Raw genomic sequence first — 16160 nt, forward strand, 5'->3', positions numbered from 1 at the left:
AAGCAGATGACCTCTTTAGAGTCTACCAAGAACGATTCTAAAATATTTTGCCCCATGAGTTGGGGTCTAATACGCATATGCTTATTTGCGTTCCCCACCATCCCGTCATCCCCACGCTTCCCGAGTCTTCCCTAGACCCATTTACGAGTCGTGGTAGCGCAAATGTATGATCTGTGCAGCCTGTCATATATCAGGCCAAGATAAATTAAGGGAAATATTATTCAGCATCCCAGTTTCGTTATCCAGCACCCCGGCCGTGATTTAACGAGGCAGTCAGCATACGTATAAAACCATTTAACCACTAGATAATACTTGAATCAGTAGAGGTAGTAGAGGCAGTAGAAGAATATCAAAATAGCTGCAATTCACTGTATATATATGACTAAGAACGCAAATAGGTGCAATTTATAAGTAACAAGAATTTAACTGCATTAGTAAGGGTTTCTCAACCTCGTTTCACAATGGCAATAGCCAAGACGTTCCGATTAGGCCAATTGCCTCGTAATAAGCGACAGGGCGTTGAAAGAGTCATAAACAAAAGAAGCGAAGACAATGGAAGGAAATCCACACAAGTTTCTTAATCGCTGCCGCGTACTCCAAGTACGCCATTTATAGTAAGGCAAAAAAGAACAACCCCAGCACCCACCCCAGCCGTTCTACTCTCTCTACTCTCTCTACTCTCTCTACTCTCTCTACTCTCTCTACTATTTTTTATGTGCTGTATATGTAATATATGTAATTCGACTGACCGGATTATTAAGCTACGGCTGGGCTGTTGGACAATAAAACTGTAGTATTGAATAACAATTTCCATTCTTCTATCCCTACGCCTTTGCTACTGAATAGTCCGAGCAACAGAGCAATTACATAACAAGGAAAACAAGCTGCTAAAAAGCTATTTTCAAAGAATAAAACCAATGGTAGCGACAGAGAATGCACCGGTAATGACTGTGATGGAGGGGGCGAGAGAAGCTTTGGAGGGAGCGTAGGATCGGATCCATTGGTAGAGAGCCCACTCTCTCCTTATCCTACCGTATTCCGGCCTGAAGTATTGGTTTTCGAACCGGAGCAATCTCCGGTTGATGCAGTCACTATCATGCTGAACTGTAAACAAGCCAAGTCATGAACAAGCCAAGTTATGACCAACCCTAGATACCCAGAGACGATCCCCAAGGGACTGAAGATAATAGTCGAAGGCACTATTAGTTGAGCCATCTTAGACTGGCTATGATAAAAGACGTCATTAGCGCTCTGATTTTCTTTCCCGGAAGAAAACGTCCATGTGCATAAACCTGAGCCGCCGATTCCTTGAAATGTCCGGAATAATATCAGTTAATTCAGATCTTTAGCAAATCCACACGCAGCAGAGAATACTAAGAACAGAGAATAGAAAAGCAAGAGAGCATAGCGCAGTCCAATGACATCTGAGAGGACGGTGGATGTGACGATAAAGCCAGTATAACCCAAAATATATGCCAGCATTACCCAGTTGATCAAACTGTGCTCTTGAAAGTCGACTCCTACGCAGTACAAGCTCGCCGCAAGTAGGAATAAGTCTATAATAGACGGCAGCAAGCCTGGGCAAACTCTAAGATAGCAAGTTAGATTATTTCCTTCATTATAGGTTTTCTTCGTGAATAGGTGTTGGTATTTACCCAAGGCATATAAGCTAGAATTGTTTTATTAACATGCTTGTCTCTGGAGTTTGGTTAAGAATATCTATTCCCAGAGATGCCATTTTCTGCTCTAGATTAAGCACGAGCCTGTTAAATAATTTTTAAGAATTTTGTGAGGCTGCAGTTTGGTGTTGAAAGGAACCGTTAACTCTGGTACTATTAGATTTAGATTGGACATGTTTATGGAGCTCGGTTCGTGTTGTTGCCCCCATAGAGGAGTAAGCCACGACCAAGAGTGAGTCTCTTCAAGACGTTGCCTAGCATCAAAGAATAAAAGTAAAAGCGTTTAAGCAAATGGAAAGTAGCTCGATCAAGCAATACTTGAGGCGCAATAGCCAGAAAATTGGTCGTTCCTCTCTGAGTCAAAGCAGCAAACAAACATGCAAGGCTGAAATTTATAATCACAACAAGGTAAAAAGTGGAAGAAGCCTTCTCCGCTTGCAAACAGCTCCAGAATTGGCTGTCAATAGCATTCAGACGCTGAGTGAGTTGCCTTGACCCATCACTGCTGGCAGGACACAAGAAGAATCCACGAGAGCGAAGATCGCGATAGCCATGGAGAGGGTATGCCACATATGATGAAAAGAAAAGAAGAGACGAGACAAGGCCGACAATACTGCAGAGGTTGGAGAGGCGGAGACATGCTGGATATACAGCTAACGATGTGTATATTGAACGATATGCAAAAATGAGTCATGTTTATGTCGTAGATAATACAGCGCAAGCGAGCATATTCCTATATGATTGAAGAAAGAAAGCAAAACGAGTGGCAACGAAATGTAAGGTTGAGATTGATCAAGAGTAAGGAGAAAGAAAGAAATAACGGCGAGGGGCGAGCATGTATAAACAAACAAAAGTAAGGCTAATGGCAAAACAAAAGATACAAGCGTCTAATGTCGAGTTTATACTTTGGGATAGTAAACTTTAAGATAATTTATCGGTCAAGGGATCTTGTAACTTATAATGGCAGCAAGTGAAGTTTATTCATGAGACTTCATCTAATCCGATAACAAGCGCAGTTGTGATATCCAACTCTATGCCACTTTCTCTGGTTCCAAATACGCGTCTCTAGGCAACCAAGAGATAGACACTCTTGGATTGGCTCGCCGGTGGCAAACACTAAAATTATGATATGAAATTTCTTTGTGGTAGAAATGGTAGAAGCAGTAGTAACAATACCTACACGTAGTAAAGCTTAGCAGCGGTAAAAGAAGTTAAAAAAAAAAAAAAACGCAATCGCTCATCATATTATTTGCTATAGTATAGTAGCAACGTGCATAAAATGTACTTCATTTATGATATACGAGGCTGGGATTGCGTTTTTTGCTTTGGCTACTGCCGGGATGTGCTGTATGTCTTCTGAGTGATGGTTGAGAAAGCTTTCTTGGAGACAACTTCTATAGTATATGTTAAATTTAGACGTTCAATGGAAAATTATATTGATAAATTATAGTTCACTAGCTTAAACGTATCACCTAGACTTCAAGAAACGTAAGCTTGTTCCCGCGAACTTTCCAACTACTCTGGTAAGTTTATCCACCTCGCAGTCGTTGGCCCAATTCAGATTATGATCCAGATATAACAATGAACTTAAATATGCCATTCGTTATCAAGTACAGACTTTGATCATGCCATTTCTCCCATCTTCATTTTTCCTTTACGCGGGTGCAAACGCCATCATTTTAGCTTGCGAAACACATAGCTTGGGTTCCTGCGACGAAGCTTTGCTGCTTAGTACGACAAACAAACTTATTCACTACTAGCTGATAATGTACGGAAATCGTGGAATCAGGCGCTGACCAGCAGCTAAAGCAACACTCTAAATAGCTCGCGAGTCGTCATAGTTGGAGGTCGAGGCCATAGCGCGCGATGGATAATCGAGCTGGTACGTTTGGTAAATACCGCGGACTCAGCATCGCGAGCCAAGTCTCGCACTACATTAATATCAATTACAGCGATAGCGATTCGTTTTGGCTTACATACTTGTAGAATACCTCATATGTGTAGGGGACAAGTGCCAGTACGCACGTCCTTCACACATCCACATAATTGGCCTAGTCGTTTCACCAGCGAGGTCCATATAGTGCACATGGCTCCATCAGAAGCTGCCAAGGACATTAAACGAGTTATGACAAGGAAACCATCATGAACAATAGTAATGGGGTCAAAACAGCACCGTTCATTAGTTCCCGAATCCAATAATAAGTGGCATCAAAGTAGCCTCATAAACGAACAATAACACATCTCACCAACATCGCTACCCTACAAACGCCATACAATCCCTCATGGGCTCTTTATCTATCTTGAATAAAACATAGATCCATTCAGAATGAACACAGGCCACTGTGTAAACATGCTCACGGAGCAAACACTCTCACCTATTTAATGTAGATTTTTTATTATAGGAAAACCTAAGTTAACGCGGAGGAGATTCATACTACTCCATACTTTACTAAGCATTGCTCATATCAATTTACTCTAACCTACATGGTTCTAACTCCGTTGTCCAAACTTCATGTTTATACTCAATGTATACTGTATAGATTCTAAGCCTTCATTTTCCCAACAAAGCATCTCACGCAAGTCGGCGCCGAAGTTACTCTCCCAAATTGTAGCAATTTCCTTCACAACCTCATTACTTAGGTCAGTCCACTCTGCGTGACCAGTAGTCTTTCTTTCGTGTCTGGTTAGCGTTGTGATGTTGAAACAGTGTCCCGCCCATATTCCCCTGCCGATGTTGATTGGATCCTCTTATCTAGGGCAGTTGATGTCCAGCAGATACGTGAGAGGAGGACTTCTCCGAAACCCAGGCCGATAATGTGCGGACCTTTGATGAATTCCGGCTTCAGGGCGATGGCTTCTGCACGAATAAACTTTTTTGTAGTAAGATTCCGAAGAATCCAAGGCTGATCCGTGGGGAAATATTCATGATAGATATCGCATAAGTTCATGAGAAAGTTGATCGCAGGGTCTTTGATCATCCTTTTTTGGAAGGAGAAAGATTTCAGCAGCGAGATATCCATGCAAAATTCGGTTATTGGTTGTTCTTGAATATCTGATACGGCGATGCACGTGAAGTCATCAAGCCTATTCGGACTCACTATCCTCGTTTCATATGTATGCTCGTCCCGAGTATAGTGGCGGAAGACTTCTACCTCTGCATCTGAGAATAACCCGGGGGGGAAGTCATTTATATCTGAGTATTCTCCCACATTGTTAGAGGTAGTAGAGAAGCTAATGACAGCGTAAATAGTTTTATCGAGGATATATGGACGTTATGATTAACGTATTCCAAGACGATTACAATAACGAGTATTAGCTGTAGATGTGAATGAAAGGTCAAAGTCTACAAGTCATTGAGGTTGGGACCTCTGGGTTATATATAGGTAGGTAGTTCAACCGGGATTAACTTCCGGACTATGACTATTGACTTTTTCCTATTGACTTCGTAAGTTGAGGCTTTCAAAGTTTCTGCTACTTATTTCCAAGACGACGAGCATGGTGGAGAATTGGGTATGGTCGTATAAACTATCGCTCAGCTCGTAGTCAGACAAAAAGCCTATAAAAGATATTGGTAGAAATAAAAGATACCTCGCCATCGCTTCGTGATTGCACTGCTGGAGATCGTCATTATGCTGAGCTACAGCCAAGGTCATCAATGCTAGCAAAATGGAAGCGGCTACTATTCAGAATATAATGTGCTTTGCCTCAAGTCAATTATTAAACAATTATACACTTAAAAGCAATATACTGTAGAAAATCTGGAAAGTTAAATAGAGAAATAAGGTTTTGGCCATTTATTTATTCCCTCAGACTGAGGATTTTAACAAGCAGATCATCCCGTTTTCGTTCCAAGTCTTTGGCATCCTTTCCACGTAGCTCTTCAGAAACACTAGCGCTCAGCGCGTCAAGGCTCTGAGGCGTCCATGGAAATGCATGAGCTCTCATATCCTCCAACCAAGATCGAGACGCAGGACCAAGGTGTTCTAAAGCATGTTTAAAGCCATCGCTACCGCCTCCGCCTCCCATTGCGTTGGATAAAAGGGGACCAGTAGCAGCCCACCGCGGCCCAAGGCTATTAGTAACACACGTATCTGTTTTTTATATCAGCTACTAGTCTCAAATTGATCGCCAAATCTCACACTCACCCAAATCTTCGGCCGAGATAATACCACGGCTCACAAGGCTGTATGCTTCATTGAGAAGCGCTACCTGGAGACGGTTGGCTGCAAACCCCGGTAGCTCTTGGTTAATGTGCACAGGAGTTCGACCCAGCGATTTATAAAATGCTTTGGCGGCCTCTGTGCTTGAAGCTGCTGTCTTGGAATGGGGGACCACTTCGACAAGTGGCATCAGATGTGGGGGGTTAAAAGGATGTCCGATAAGCACGCGGGAAGGATTGACCGCGCATTTTGATATGAATTGGGAACTAGGTAATCCGGACGATGAAGAGGCAATAACCACATCCGGACGGGTCGCGGCATCAAGCTCTGCGAAGAGTTTGGTCTTCAGCTCAAGCCGTTCCGGCGCATTCTATTCATTTTTGTTAGCGTCGTTCAACAACAGCAGCTGAGGGCCTGGAATCTAGGCAATATACCTCTTGGACAAAGTCGACTTCATCAAAGTGATCCTTAAAACTAGATCCCACAAAGCGATAGTTGGTCAGTGCCGCGTGAGGAGATCTCTTCTGCTTTTCTAGGGTTGGCCAGATACTGTGAAGGTAATCTGCAAGTCCTCGTTCGGCCCCCGGCGCAGGATCGGACACAATGACCTTTAAGCCATGAGCCAAGAATAAACCGGTCCAAGATGCTCCAATCACCCCGGTGCCAACCACGCCCACTGTCCGGACTGACATGATAGGAAATTTGGCGGCGATGAAAATATGTTGGGTTGATGCGAACGCAAACAGGAAGGCTATCGGCGTAGACAATTTATGGATTGCAACAGTGTTCGCACAACGTCTTATGAATAGTCGTCAGCAGCCATTACCATTTATAGCTGACATCGTATATGTGCAGGTCAGATGGCATTTGTTGCTTTGGCCCATAAATTACATACCCGGCAATACAGCTTGCTGCTATGAGCGGCGCTCCCGTAGCCAACCTCACTGCAGGCTACAGCCATCGGCCCGAGGGACATGCGCAAGATACATTCACCCTATTCTTTCTACTTTGCGCAACAATCTGAACCTCTCCAGAAAAAAATGAGAAATGCCTCAATTTTGCAAATTCTCCCTTTCTTCGTGTAAGACGTCACCGGCTGAATCCGAATAATCCAGTCCCTAGTAGATTCGTTTATGCACTTAACCCCACATACGCCGGCACATTGTTTCGTCTAAAACGCCAACGGGAATCCGAATAGCCAGTCGCGTCCTCTCCGACGGACATTAGGTTGACAAGCATGGACTAAAGATCTGACTAACTTATTTCTAGCTGTTTTGCGGCGGTTCCGCACATCAATGATCTCACCAAGGGGTTGAGGCTGGTGATACCGCCGCCTCGGTCTGTACGTCAACCCCACTTGCCGAGCTAGTTCCTCTTAAGGGATTAGGTATAGAACTGGTGGGAACACCAAGCATGCCGGGCGTTGTCATGGGATCTTAGCTGCGAGATGTTCCACTACACTACGATACACGGTCACACGGCAGCCTCGCTTATGCAACGAGTTAAGAAGATGATACTTATTCTTGCGTTAATTTTAGTACTAGAATGCATCTGGTGAATTGCCTAATGGGGAATAGAATTTCGCTCCCTTGCTCGTTCATGCATCCAGCCCTTTAGACCCATACCAGAGATAGCCCCAGTGTACATCAACTTAAACGTACCCCTGTTTCTCACTGGACACCATACGATGGTGGTATTATCCCCTTCAGATCAGGGCAGCCCGAAATCCGGTATTTCTAACTCCCCATGTAGCTTGCTTCAGCCGAGGCTCGTGGGTGTTACGAGGGTTAATCTAGCTGCGAATACTTTACATCATAAATGCTCATCATTCAAAGTGGTTTGTGAACAAAAATATATAAATAGCCTTTACCCTCCAATATCTTGGCTTCCCGGTTCATGTCCTCTATCAACAACTCTTAAGTGATATAGTTCTTTACAAACGCTCAAGAGCCTTAATACCTGCTGCCTTGTTACATCTCTAATTTACATCTTCCCTTCTCTCATCTAGATATTCATCATGGCTGCCCAAGATCAAATCGAGGGTGTGTATGGTCCTGGATCCTTCACTGATACAAGTTTTACACCGGTACCTGTTGAAAGCAAGAGACTGCTTATTGAACTCGCAAAGAAGACGCCTGGTTTCACCACCGATCAGTCTCTCATAAATGGGGTGAAATTTGTTGGCGATGAACTCCCCCTTATACCGGGACCCATTAAATCTCAGGCTTTCACTGCAGTCCTTCATGCAATGGCAGGCATAATCGGCCAAGAGATCCTGCAGCTTCGTGGATTCGCGACATCCGGCGAGACGACGATCAACACCGATGCTGCTGGCATGTTCCCTGCAACACCCGCTCTGGTACACATCGATGGATCCGACGGCCCACAGCTTCTCAAAAATCCCGGTGTAAAATTGTTTGATCACGGTGCGGTTGCGACGCCTGTTAAGATGCGATCCCAGGCCATCTATCCAACAGCCACTCCCGGGGTCTGGTTTCAGCTCCATGGCAGCTTGGGCCCAGAGCCTATTCTCCGATCTATTGGCGTTGACGCGAATGCCACTTTTGCAACCGGAGATGAGGCGTATGAGCACATTAAGAAAATAACCGAGACATACACTGCAAGCGACCTAGAACAGCTCATGGTAAATCGAGGTTTCCCAGGATCTATTGTGCATTCGCCCGCAGGCTGGCTGAACACTATGATGGGCCGATCGCTCGCTCGGCACCCGCTTATCAACTATAACAAGGTCCAATTTACAGACGAAATCCCACCAGCTGCATTCCCTACGGCACAGGAAAACCCAGATGCAAGGCCTCTTGCTGGCATTAAAGTGCTGGAGTTGGCGAGAGTCATTGCTGCACCAGCCTGCGGCACAATCTTGGCTTCAATGGGAGCCGACGTTATTCGTGTAAACAGCAGCCGTCTCCCTGATTTTACAGTAAGTGCAGCTCTGGAACCATCATTATAAGATAATCATTCTAACCAACATCTGCAGCCGGCTCAGCTCACGCTTATGGCGGGAAAGCGTTCCATCGATCTCGACTTCGAGAATGAAAAAGATCGAGAGACTCTTGAGGCCTTGATAGCTGATGCCGATGTTATTATCCAGGGCTACAGACTAGGATCACTTGAAAGGCATGGATTTGGCAAGTCGCTGGCCTTGAAACTGGCTGCTGCGCGCAAGCGTGGCGTTGTCTATCTGGACGAGAATTGCTATGGCCCCGACGGGTACTATGCCGAGCGTCCAGGATGGCAGCAGGTTGCTGACGCTGCTGCGGGTAGTTCCTATGTCATTGGCAAGGCGTACGGCTTTCCTGATGGCCAGGGTGTTCTCCCTTCGCTTCCCATTAGCGACATGTCTACGGGCATTCTCTCCGCAGTTAACATCATGAGCATGCTGCGAGATCGAGCCCGCTACGGTGGTAGTTGGTGGGGTTGCTCGAGCTTGACAGGTTACAATGCCGCTACGCTGCAGCCATGGGTTGGTCTGTACCAGCCAGACATCGTCAAGCGCATCCAAGACAAGTTCCAGTTTGAGCCGATGACAAGCGATCTCCATGTTATCGAGCTGTACTACGATATCGTCAAAGCCTGGGATGAATATGCTAAGCACAACGGTAATTCGTACACGAGAAACGAGGAATTCTATACCCACTTCAATGATAGCGTCTACGGAGAGGATTTGCGTATCTTGGCACCTATTGTGCAATATACGAATCCTGTGGATAAGAAGTCGACTCCTGCTTGGACGTCGCCGCCAGTGCCATTCTGCTTTAACGAGACGGCTGTCTTCAACTGAGTCTAAGAGTGACGAGGGTGTCTACGGGGTGAACTACACAATGCTGTGTTTGTATTTTTAGAAAATAAACTATTGAAATTGTTCATAAAATTAGATTTATCCTCTTATCCAAGATTATGTGTTGCATCTGTATATTTAAGCTCCCCTTCTAATAATCATTTTGCTCTGCGGCTTGGTGCTATACGCGTTTGTCTCCATCTTAGTAAACCGCTTCAAGAAGATCTACAACATGCGGTATGTACATACACATACTCTATTTTTTTGGTTAGCGTGTGCATGAACGACGTCGCGATGGGTGGGGTTTCTATGGTACATGGACTACTGACGCGGGTCATTCGGTGTGCTATGCCGCCAACCCACTGCTGAGATGTTCCACTCTGCAATACCTAGAAATAATGGTGGGAATGGCTGGATTTTCTTAGTAGTTCCCGGTCTTTATGATGGGCGCCACAATATCCCACAAAATCTATGACGTGTAAGTACTCGCAGGGGTGAGATCATCGTTACGGGTGTATCAAGCCTTGTTTGCTATAGAAGCAGGGTGTAAAGGTCCTGACTTTGAGAATTAGGCACTTTCTCGGCTCTTACGGATATAATCTTGCAGAAGTCGACAGCGATAGTGAAAATACGCTCCCTGACGTAGTACTCTCTCTAATAGCACCGTATTGAGCATAAGATTGTGCACCATTTTTACTTGCTCAAGTTGGTTCTTGAACGATATTCGTCTCCAAACTGCCCCAAATTCATCGGAATCAACAGCCCATTCAACAAGAATGTAAAAGGCTTCGTGTCTGCCAGCATTCTAGAGATGATTAAAGAAGCCAGCAGATCCCTTTTGCGCGATAAAGGGATGAAACGCCCGCAGGACATATATTGCTATCTCAAAAAGGAAAAATCAAGGGATCGGAAGGACCGTAAATTATGCTCTCGACGATGACGTTGAAGAGGGTATCTATATGTATGTAGAAGACAGGTTTACTGCATCACATTGAATTGTCTTGCTTCGGCAGTTTAGGATCCACAAGCCGACGCCGAGGCACCAGCTTGCCTTGGAACGGATCGGGCCGCTCGGTACCAAATAAAATCGGGTCTTAATTGCCCAAAGAAGAAATCGTGGCGGATCCGGCAATCGTGCATTAATGCTTCCTAAGCTGCTGAGACGCCGCAAATAGTGGCAAATGGCAAGACTATCTCCGGGAAATAATTGCTATAGTCCTCTATCTGGCTTGATACAAGCAAAGGATCGGCCTGGCGCTTAGTTGTCAATATTAGCTATAAAGCAGTGGCTGCCAAACAACAGATCATTGAGATGTGATATTCGCACCGGAACTATCTGTAAGTAATGTATTATTGCTATTCTTCCTAGCTATTGCATGTCCACTCAGAGTGCCACTATTAAATGTTCCGACACCATGTACTAATGTGGATTAAAAATTAAACTCAGATCAGCATATATATACGTAGACGAATTTCTCATACTCTTCAACGCTCGAGCTCACACTTGAAGCAACATTTGTTTATTCTATTACTGCTATAGTAGCCTGCCGCTAGCGAAGCTAAAGACATGGCTGCCAACACGACAACACTCTCCCTCTCTGCCCCCATCTCGCTCTCTTCCCTGCCTGCCCTGCATCCCGTCCTGGCTTTCTACGCCAAGTACGCGAAAGACTTCCAGGATCTCGCGAATACACCCGCAAAAGCATACTACACACACGACGCCTATATACATCTGCCCCACGGGGCGTTCTTCTCCGGGCGTGATCGTCTCTGGGCCTTTTACAAGCAGCTATACGGGATTTTCCGAGCCAATCCAATAGAGCAGTTTTATATGCTCACCGTTGTGTCGGATGCGGTGGGCACGCACACTCTGCATATGGAGTACGTGCGAGGTTTGCATAGCCACGATGGTTCTTCTGTCACGCGAGTACCGCAGGTGTTTGTATACGAAATTGGTCCAGCTACAGAGGGCGAGGGCACAGATGGCCTGCAGATTCGGGGGCTTCGATGCTATTATGATGTTGGCCTCATGCGGGCGGCAGCCAAGGCTGAGGGTGCTGAAGTCAAAGAATTCGAGAATGTGTAGAGGGGTAATGGCATGGAAATTAGCTTGGGTATCAAACGAACAAGAAGAAAGATAACAATGGAGAGATAACACGTTGGCAGGGTTGTCTGGAGAGCCTCGTGTATGGTACTAATAGATACATCACTTAACAGCGATCGATTGGCTGGCTTGCTGGTAACATGGAATGGCGATTTTAGTAAGAAGGCTTACAATATTACTATAGAACCTGTTTGAAAAAAAAAATTGCGTGCGATTAAAATAGCATAATTTTATAATAACATTCGTGTTTGAAACAATACTCAAGTAAAATAGAATTGAACAAGCTGTGCGGTTGTATCTGTGGTGTGGTATTCTAGTACCGTGGCATCGCGCTATTTCTGGAAGTCCAGTGGATTGAAGTGAACGCCCCACCAGAATAGGCTAGAAGTTCGGGGAGTGCGAAGCGTGGGCTGACCCGCCGTGCGTTCCACAGGGGTCAAAAATGCTGATGGGGCTGGTCGGCCTCGGCATTGTGGTAGCCATGGATGGATGCGATTTCAGCTGCTCATATCAGTAGAAAAGCCAGGCTGCGCCGGTGCGGGTGTACCTCATAGGAGAACAGACTTCATTCCCTTCTGATTTATCTGTCAAACTCAACCTTTTGCCCTTTTCCCCCCTTTGCAGTCCCAAGTCCAAAAAGACCACTATAACTCGATGAAGCAGACGCACCGAAAGGTTCGTAGTGGCTGTATTACCTGCCGGAAGAGGAGAGTTAAATGCGATGAACTTAAACCACAATGGTTCGACCTTCAATCTCCCCGCAGTTAATAATTAATCTCACCAAGTTGGTAGTACTCAGTGTCAAAGATTATTTCTCAGACGAGGACAGCCTATCAATTGTAGCTACATTACAATTCAGCAAACCGCCTCGCAAACCGGATTTCCAGAAACTGATAACGCGTGTGATCTGTTCTCAGCAGCCACGACAGCGCTGTTATCTCTGGACCGTCCATCAACGATATCTCAATTTGGTTGGCCGAATTCGACGCCGCCCGACGAAAGGATTCTCCTATATCACCTTTGTGTCATTCGGAAAGATGTAATCCTAGTAACAGAGCGCGGATTTTCAGTGGGTATCAGTCAGTTCTCAAGGTATAAGAGACAAATTTCTCGAGTCCTTTACACACATACTAATGATATGCAAAATCTTCAGATTTCTTGCCATGGCTAGCCAGTTTGAACATCTGAGACACTGTTTGTGTGGCATTAGCGCGGCCCACTTAAGAACAGTAACGAAATCATCTCATATGGTCCCGTTGGAAGATCACTACCGGACAATGGCAATTCATGGAATGGTTAAAGAAATACAAAGTTTGAGCCGCCAGAGTTGCGAGTGTCGAGAAGAAATCTCACAGGGCCTCATTGCGTCATCCATCTTGATGGCGTGGTATAGTCTTAACCCGTAAGCAATACAAACAGCCAGGGACGTTCAGATAATGCTAACAAGAGGGTATTAGGCGTGAGTATAGTAATTATCTCAAAGGAAAGCTTGCTGTAAGTTTAAAATCTTGGAGTACCATAACTGCTAGGCTTGAGCTAAAATTATTTTGTCTATCAACGCGTAGCTCCTTGAGAGCGCTACCACAGAGAGCCAAGCATCGCTTTATGCAGCACAGACAAAACGTCCTATCTTTGAAGAGCTACACAACGAAAACTACTTGGACACTCCTTCGCAGCTGATGGAAGAAGGCTATATACTGCTGGAATCAGTAATCAGGTCTGTTCGTAACCTCTGCAAGTGCAAGTTGGATAGTGAGCTTGAATCTGCTGCAAAGGAACTTCTCAACTTTCTTCATAACGTGCGTACCTTTTCTAGGCAGCACCGCTCGCTTGAGGAGCAGCTATCAATTATGTTCCCCATTCGCAGCTGGCTGCGCCTCATGCCCAGATCGCCGAACCGATTTGCGTCGAACGACATTTTGATCTACTTGTATCTGGCGAACTATGAGACAGCGATGTTAGCAATGGGAATTTTGCTGCCCGCAGTGAACTTGCCACTAGAAATCGAGGAGAGAAGTCTTGGTGTGGCCAAATTACAACTGTTCATACAAGAAGCGGTTGACGCACGGTTTCTATCGGGAGAGAGTCTCGCAAATTCACGTCCTGTATACACAGCTTGTATGGAATGGTTGGCGCTCGCGGATAAGTCCAGGAAGAGTTATAGAAGTCGCAAACTATGAAGCTAGGATTACAATTGCAAGTTTCTTGATATAAATGGCTGGGTATTTGCGCATCACGTCGCATCCAGGAACTGAGACTTTCTACTTGTCGCGTTGCATCTTCTACTTCTACCACTTCTACTACTTTTATCGCCAAAGGTGTATAAGCATAGACCTATATGCAGCTAATAGAAGCTGCCACTTACAACCTTGAGCGCATCTCATCTTTAATTATAGCTTTTTTATTCACACATACGCTTAGTATATTATCTAGTGTGAATGTAGATTCAACTTTGGAATAACAAAAGGCTCGTCGCTAGCATGCGGCCGCGAAACTACTAGCACGATGTGATATGTTAGGGACGTTCAACTTCTTCTTGGATAACATGATTGCTAAGAGGTCTTGGTTGGTGGCTACTACTTCTATTTTGTCAGCTTTGTGTGATGACGGTTCCAGTCACTCATAACCTCATCTAACATTTGGGAAGCACTACACCAAGGATATTGGAAGGGGGGTTTTTTTTGGGGCTGAACTCGGTAATGCTTGGCTAAATCTCATCAATTATAACGGAAAGGGCCAATCAAAAGGATTAAATATGTGAGCGTCATATAGAAGTATATGATGCTTCCCAATTGAGGTAATGCATATAAGTAAGAGGGCCTTTCTCCAACCGCAGAGTCTGCACTTCGAGTCTCTGGTTGACTTGCCGCCCTTTCCGCGCCATAATATCCAGGTTCGCCACAAAGTGCACACTTTACTGTACATATATTTAGCTGTAGGACAGCTCGCCTTGTAGATCCCCTTGCTACGAAAACAGGATGTGGCCATTTGAAACGTAGCATTATTATTCCTCGATGCTGACGGAGTGGCGAATGTTCGATAGGGTTTATGATTGGAGCCCGACGCTAACATCTTTACAGGCTAGCTTTCGATCGATTTGATGCCGGCGATTTCCTTTTCCGAACTGTCACTCGGATGTTTCCATGTAGATCAAATGCATCTTTATGCAAGGTGGCAACACGGTGCTGCATACGGCATAGCTGATATTAATATATAGCCGGCCTTCCTGCGCCTTTGCTTCATAATATGGTGACCATGAGTAGCAAGATAAAGAGCGTAGCACCAGCTGTTATGCGAAGAGTCTTATTCTCGACGACTATGACTATGATGCTGAACCCGACATGCCATATTTTGACATGCCAGTATATCCAGAATATCGGTTGCCGATAGGCTTGAGTGGCTCCTCCATTATATGTTGGCCATCCAGAGGCGGTATATACAGGCTTCTCAATAGTCACATTGTTCAGCGTCAGTTCCTTGGTCTCGACTGTCGCGTGCCCAAATTCCCACGGCCTGAAGTCTCAATAGAGGTAGAATACCCTTTTTGTAATCAGTGCAAGGAATACGACAGGCTAAAACTCCATAAATTGGCAGCACTAATCACCATTCATATTAGCGCCTATGCGGCCCAGAATCCTGAGATCCTATAGCCCACAAATAAGCGGCTTAAAGTAAGGCGAAGGAAATAAAAGCCACAGCCATCAGGCAGCGACACGAGGCGGACCAGGCACTTCTGTTCGGAGGGAATATGGGCTAGGATGCCTGCTGACCAGTCAAGCTGAATGTTCGTAGCCTTATATTACACGTATTACAGGGGATGAAATCTCTAGCTAGAGCATGGATATTATGGTTAAGACCATCTGGAGGGCTAAAAACCAACGTACCAAATAAAATATACCTATGTCACAGTGCTGTTATTAATTCACAGTCAGCCTCTGATGCAACATATCCTTCTATTTTTAAGCAACAGGAAGCTCCTCCACCGAACTTCTCCGTGTAAATAGATGCTTTGGCAATGATTCGTTCTCCGTACGGATTTAAACGCTAACACGGCCAAACTACGCCTTGGAGGATTCTCGCCCAACAATAAAAAGCGCCCCTGCTAGAACACGGCTCCTTCCTGCATTGGACTGGTCGATGTATGCGAGCGGTAATTTTAGTTCATTGAGAGGTGCTCTTGTATAATTGGTAGGACGCAAGGAAATACCGGGCTATTTGGAACACCATCGCTGTGAATGCGGGTTTTATTGACTAGTTTGCGGTAGACACTTCCTCATTCTGTATGTTGGTCTTCATACGTGTACATGATTACATATTCGCATTCTATATGGACATTCGAGTGGTAAGGCTGAGAAATAGGTGGATTTTGTCTAAAAGTATTTAGTCTGCCAAGGCGCCGTCTCTTCCTAGTGCTACAA

General features: G+C 45.1%; 5 protein-coding genes across 5 annotated transcripts; 4 read left to right on the forward strand and 1 right to left on the reverse strand.

Moving 5' to 3' along the window:
- Positions 1-5393: 5393 nt before the first annotated feature.
- Positions 5394-6819, reverse strand: GGI43DRAFT_131286 (uncharacterized protein). Its single transcript, XM_083199169.1, has 4 exons — positions 6735-6819; positions 6274-6637; positions 5825-6209; positions 5394-5770 (listed from the first exon to the last, which is right to left on the reverse strand). The coding sequence occupies exons 2-4, from the start codon at positions 6529-6531 to the stop codon at positions 5478-5480; spliced, it is 936 nt and encodes a 311-aa protein (XP_083057804.1). The 5' UTR covers positions 6532-6637; positions 6735-6819; the 3' UTR covers positions 5394-5477.
- Positions 6820-7695: 876 nt separating this feature from the next.
- GGI43DRAFT_131299 (CoA-transferase family III domain-containing protein) lies at positions 7696-9986 on the forward strand. The gene is made up of 2 exons (XM_083199170.1): positions 7696-8780; positions 8838-9986. The coding sequence occupies exons 1-2, from the start codon at positions 7857-7859 to the stop codon at positions 9639-9641; spliced, it is 1728 nt and encodes a 575-aa protein (XP_083057805.1). The 5' UTR covers positions 7696-7856; the 3' UTR covers positions 9642-9986.
- An 851-nt stretch (positions 9987-10837) lies between these two features.
- GGI43DRAFT_412083 (uncharacterized protein) lies at positions 10838-11999 on the forward strand. The gene is made up of 2 exons (XM_083206801.1): positions 10838-10976; positions 11086-11999. The coding sequence occupies exon 2, from the start codon at positions 11206-11208 to the stop codon at positions 11722-11724; it is 519 nt and encodes a 172-aa protein (XP_083057806.1). The 5' UTR covers positions 10838-10976; positions 11086-11205; the 3' UTR covers positions 11725-11999.
- A 264-nt stretch (positions 12000-12263) lies between these two features.
- GGI43DRAFT_412086 (Zn(II)2Cys6 transcription factor domain-containing protein) lies at positions 12264-14126 on the forward strand. The gene is made up of 5 exons (XM_083206802.1): positions 12264-12482; positions 12535-12834; positions 12896-13144; positions 13200-13236; positions 13308-14126. The coding sequence occupies exons 1-5, from the start codon at positions 12397-12399 to the stop codon at positions 13920-13922; spliced, it is 1287 nt and encodes a 428-aa protein (XP_083057807.1). The 5' UTR covers positions 12264-12396; the 3' UTR covers positions 13923-14126.
- Positions 14127-14948: 822 nt separating this feature from the next.
- GGI43DRAFT_131368 (uncharacterized protein) lies at positions 14949-15475 on the forward strand. Its single transcript, XM_083199171.1, has one exon. The coding sequence runs from the start codon at positions 15084-15086 to the stop codon at positions 15390-15392; it is 309 nt and encodes a 102-aa protein (XP_083057808.1). The 5' UTR covers positions 14949-15083; the 3' UTR covers positions 15393-15475.
- Positions 15476-16160: the final 685 nt, after the last annotated feature.

The sequence above is a fragment of the Trichoderma evansii genome (genome assembly GCF_050947405.1).
Source record: "Trichoderma evansii strain SZMC 28006 chromosome Unknown GGI43scaffold_19, whole genome shotgun sequence".
NCBI lineage: Eukaryota > Fungi > Ascomycota > Sordariomycetes > Hypocreales > Hypocreaceae > Trichoderma > Trichoderma evansii.

Coding starts and splice junctions, on each gene's coding strand:
- GGI43DRAFT_131286 (XM_083199169.1), bottom strand. CDS start 6,531: ATGTCAGTCCGGACAGTGGGCGTGGTTGGCACCGGGGTGATTGGAGCA. Junction 6,210..6,273: donor AAGTCGACTTTGTCCAAGAG/GTATATTGCCTA, acceptor AAAAATGAATAG/AATGCGCCGGAACGGCTTGA. Junction 5,771..5,824: donor TATCTCGGCCGAAGATTTGG/GTGAGTGTGAGA, acceptor TATAAAAAACAG/ATACGTGTGTTACTAATAGC.
- GGI43DRAFT_131299 (XM_083199170.1), top strand. CDS start 7,857: ATGGCTGCCCAAGATCAAATCGAGGGTGTGTATGGTCCTGGATCCTTC. Junction 8,781..8,837: donor GCCGTCTCCCTGATTTTACA/GTAAGTGCAGCT, acceptor CAACATCTGCAG/CCGGCTCAGCTCACGCTTAT.
- GGI43DRAFT_412083 (XM_083206801.1), top strand. CDS start 11,206: ATGGCTGCCAACACGACAACACTCTCCCTCTCTGCCCCCATCTCGCTC.
- GGI43DRAFT_412086 (XM_083206802.1), top strand. CDS start 12,397: ATGAAGCAGACGCACCGAAAGGTTCGTAGTGGCTGTATTACCTGCCGG. Junction 12,483..12,534: donor GATGAACTTAAACCACAATG/GTTCGACCTTCA, acceptor CCAAGTTGGTAG/TACTCAGTGTCAAAGATTAT. Junction 13,237..13,307: donor ATCTCAAAGGAAAGCTTGCT/GTAAGTTTAAAA, acceptor ATCAACGCGTAG/CTCCTTGAGAGCGCTACCAC.
- GGI43DRAFT_131368 (XM_083199171.1), top strand. CDS start 15,084: ATGCCATATTTTGACATGCCAGTATATCCAGAATATCGGTTGCCGATA.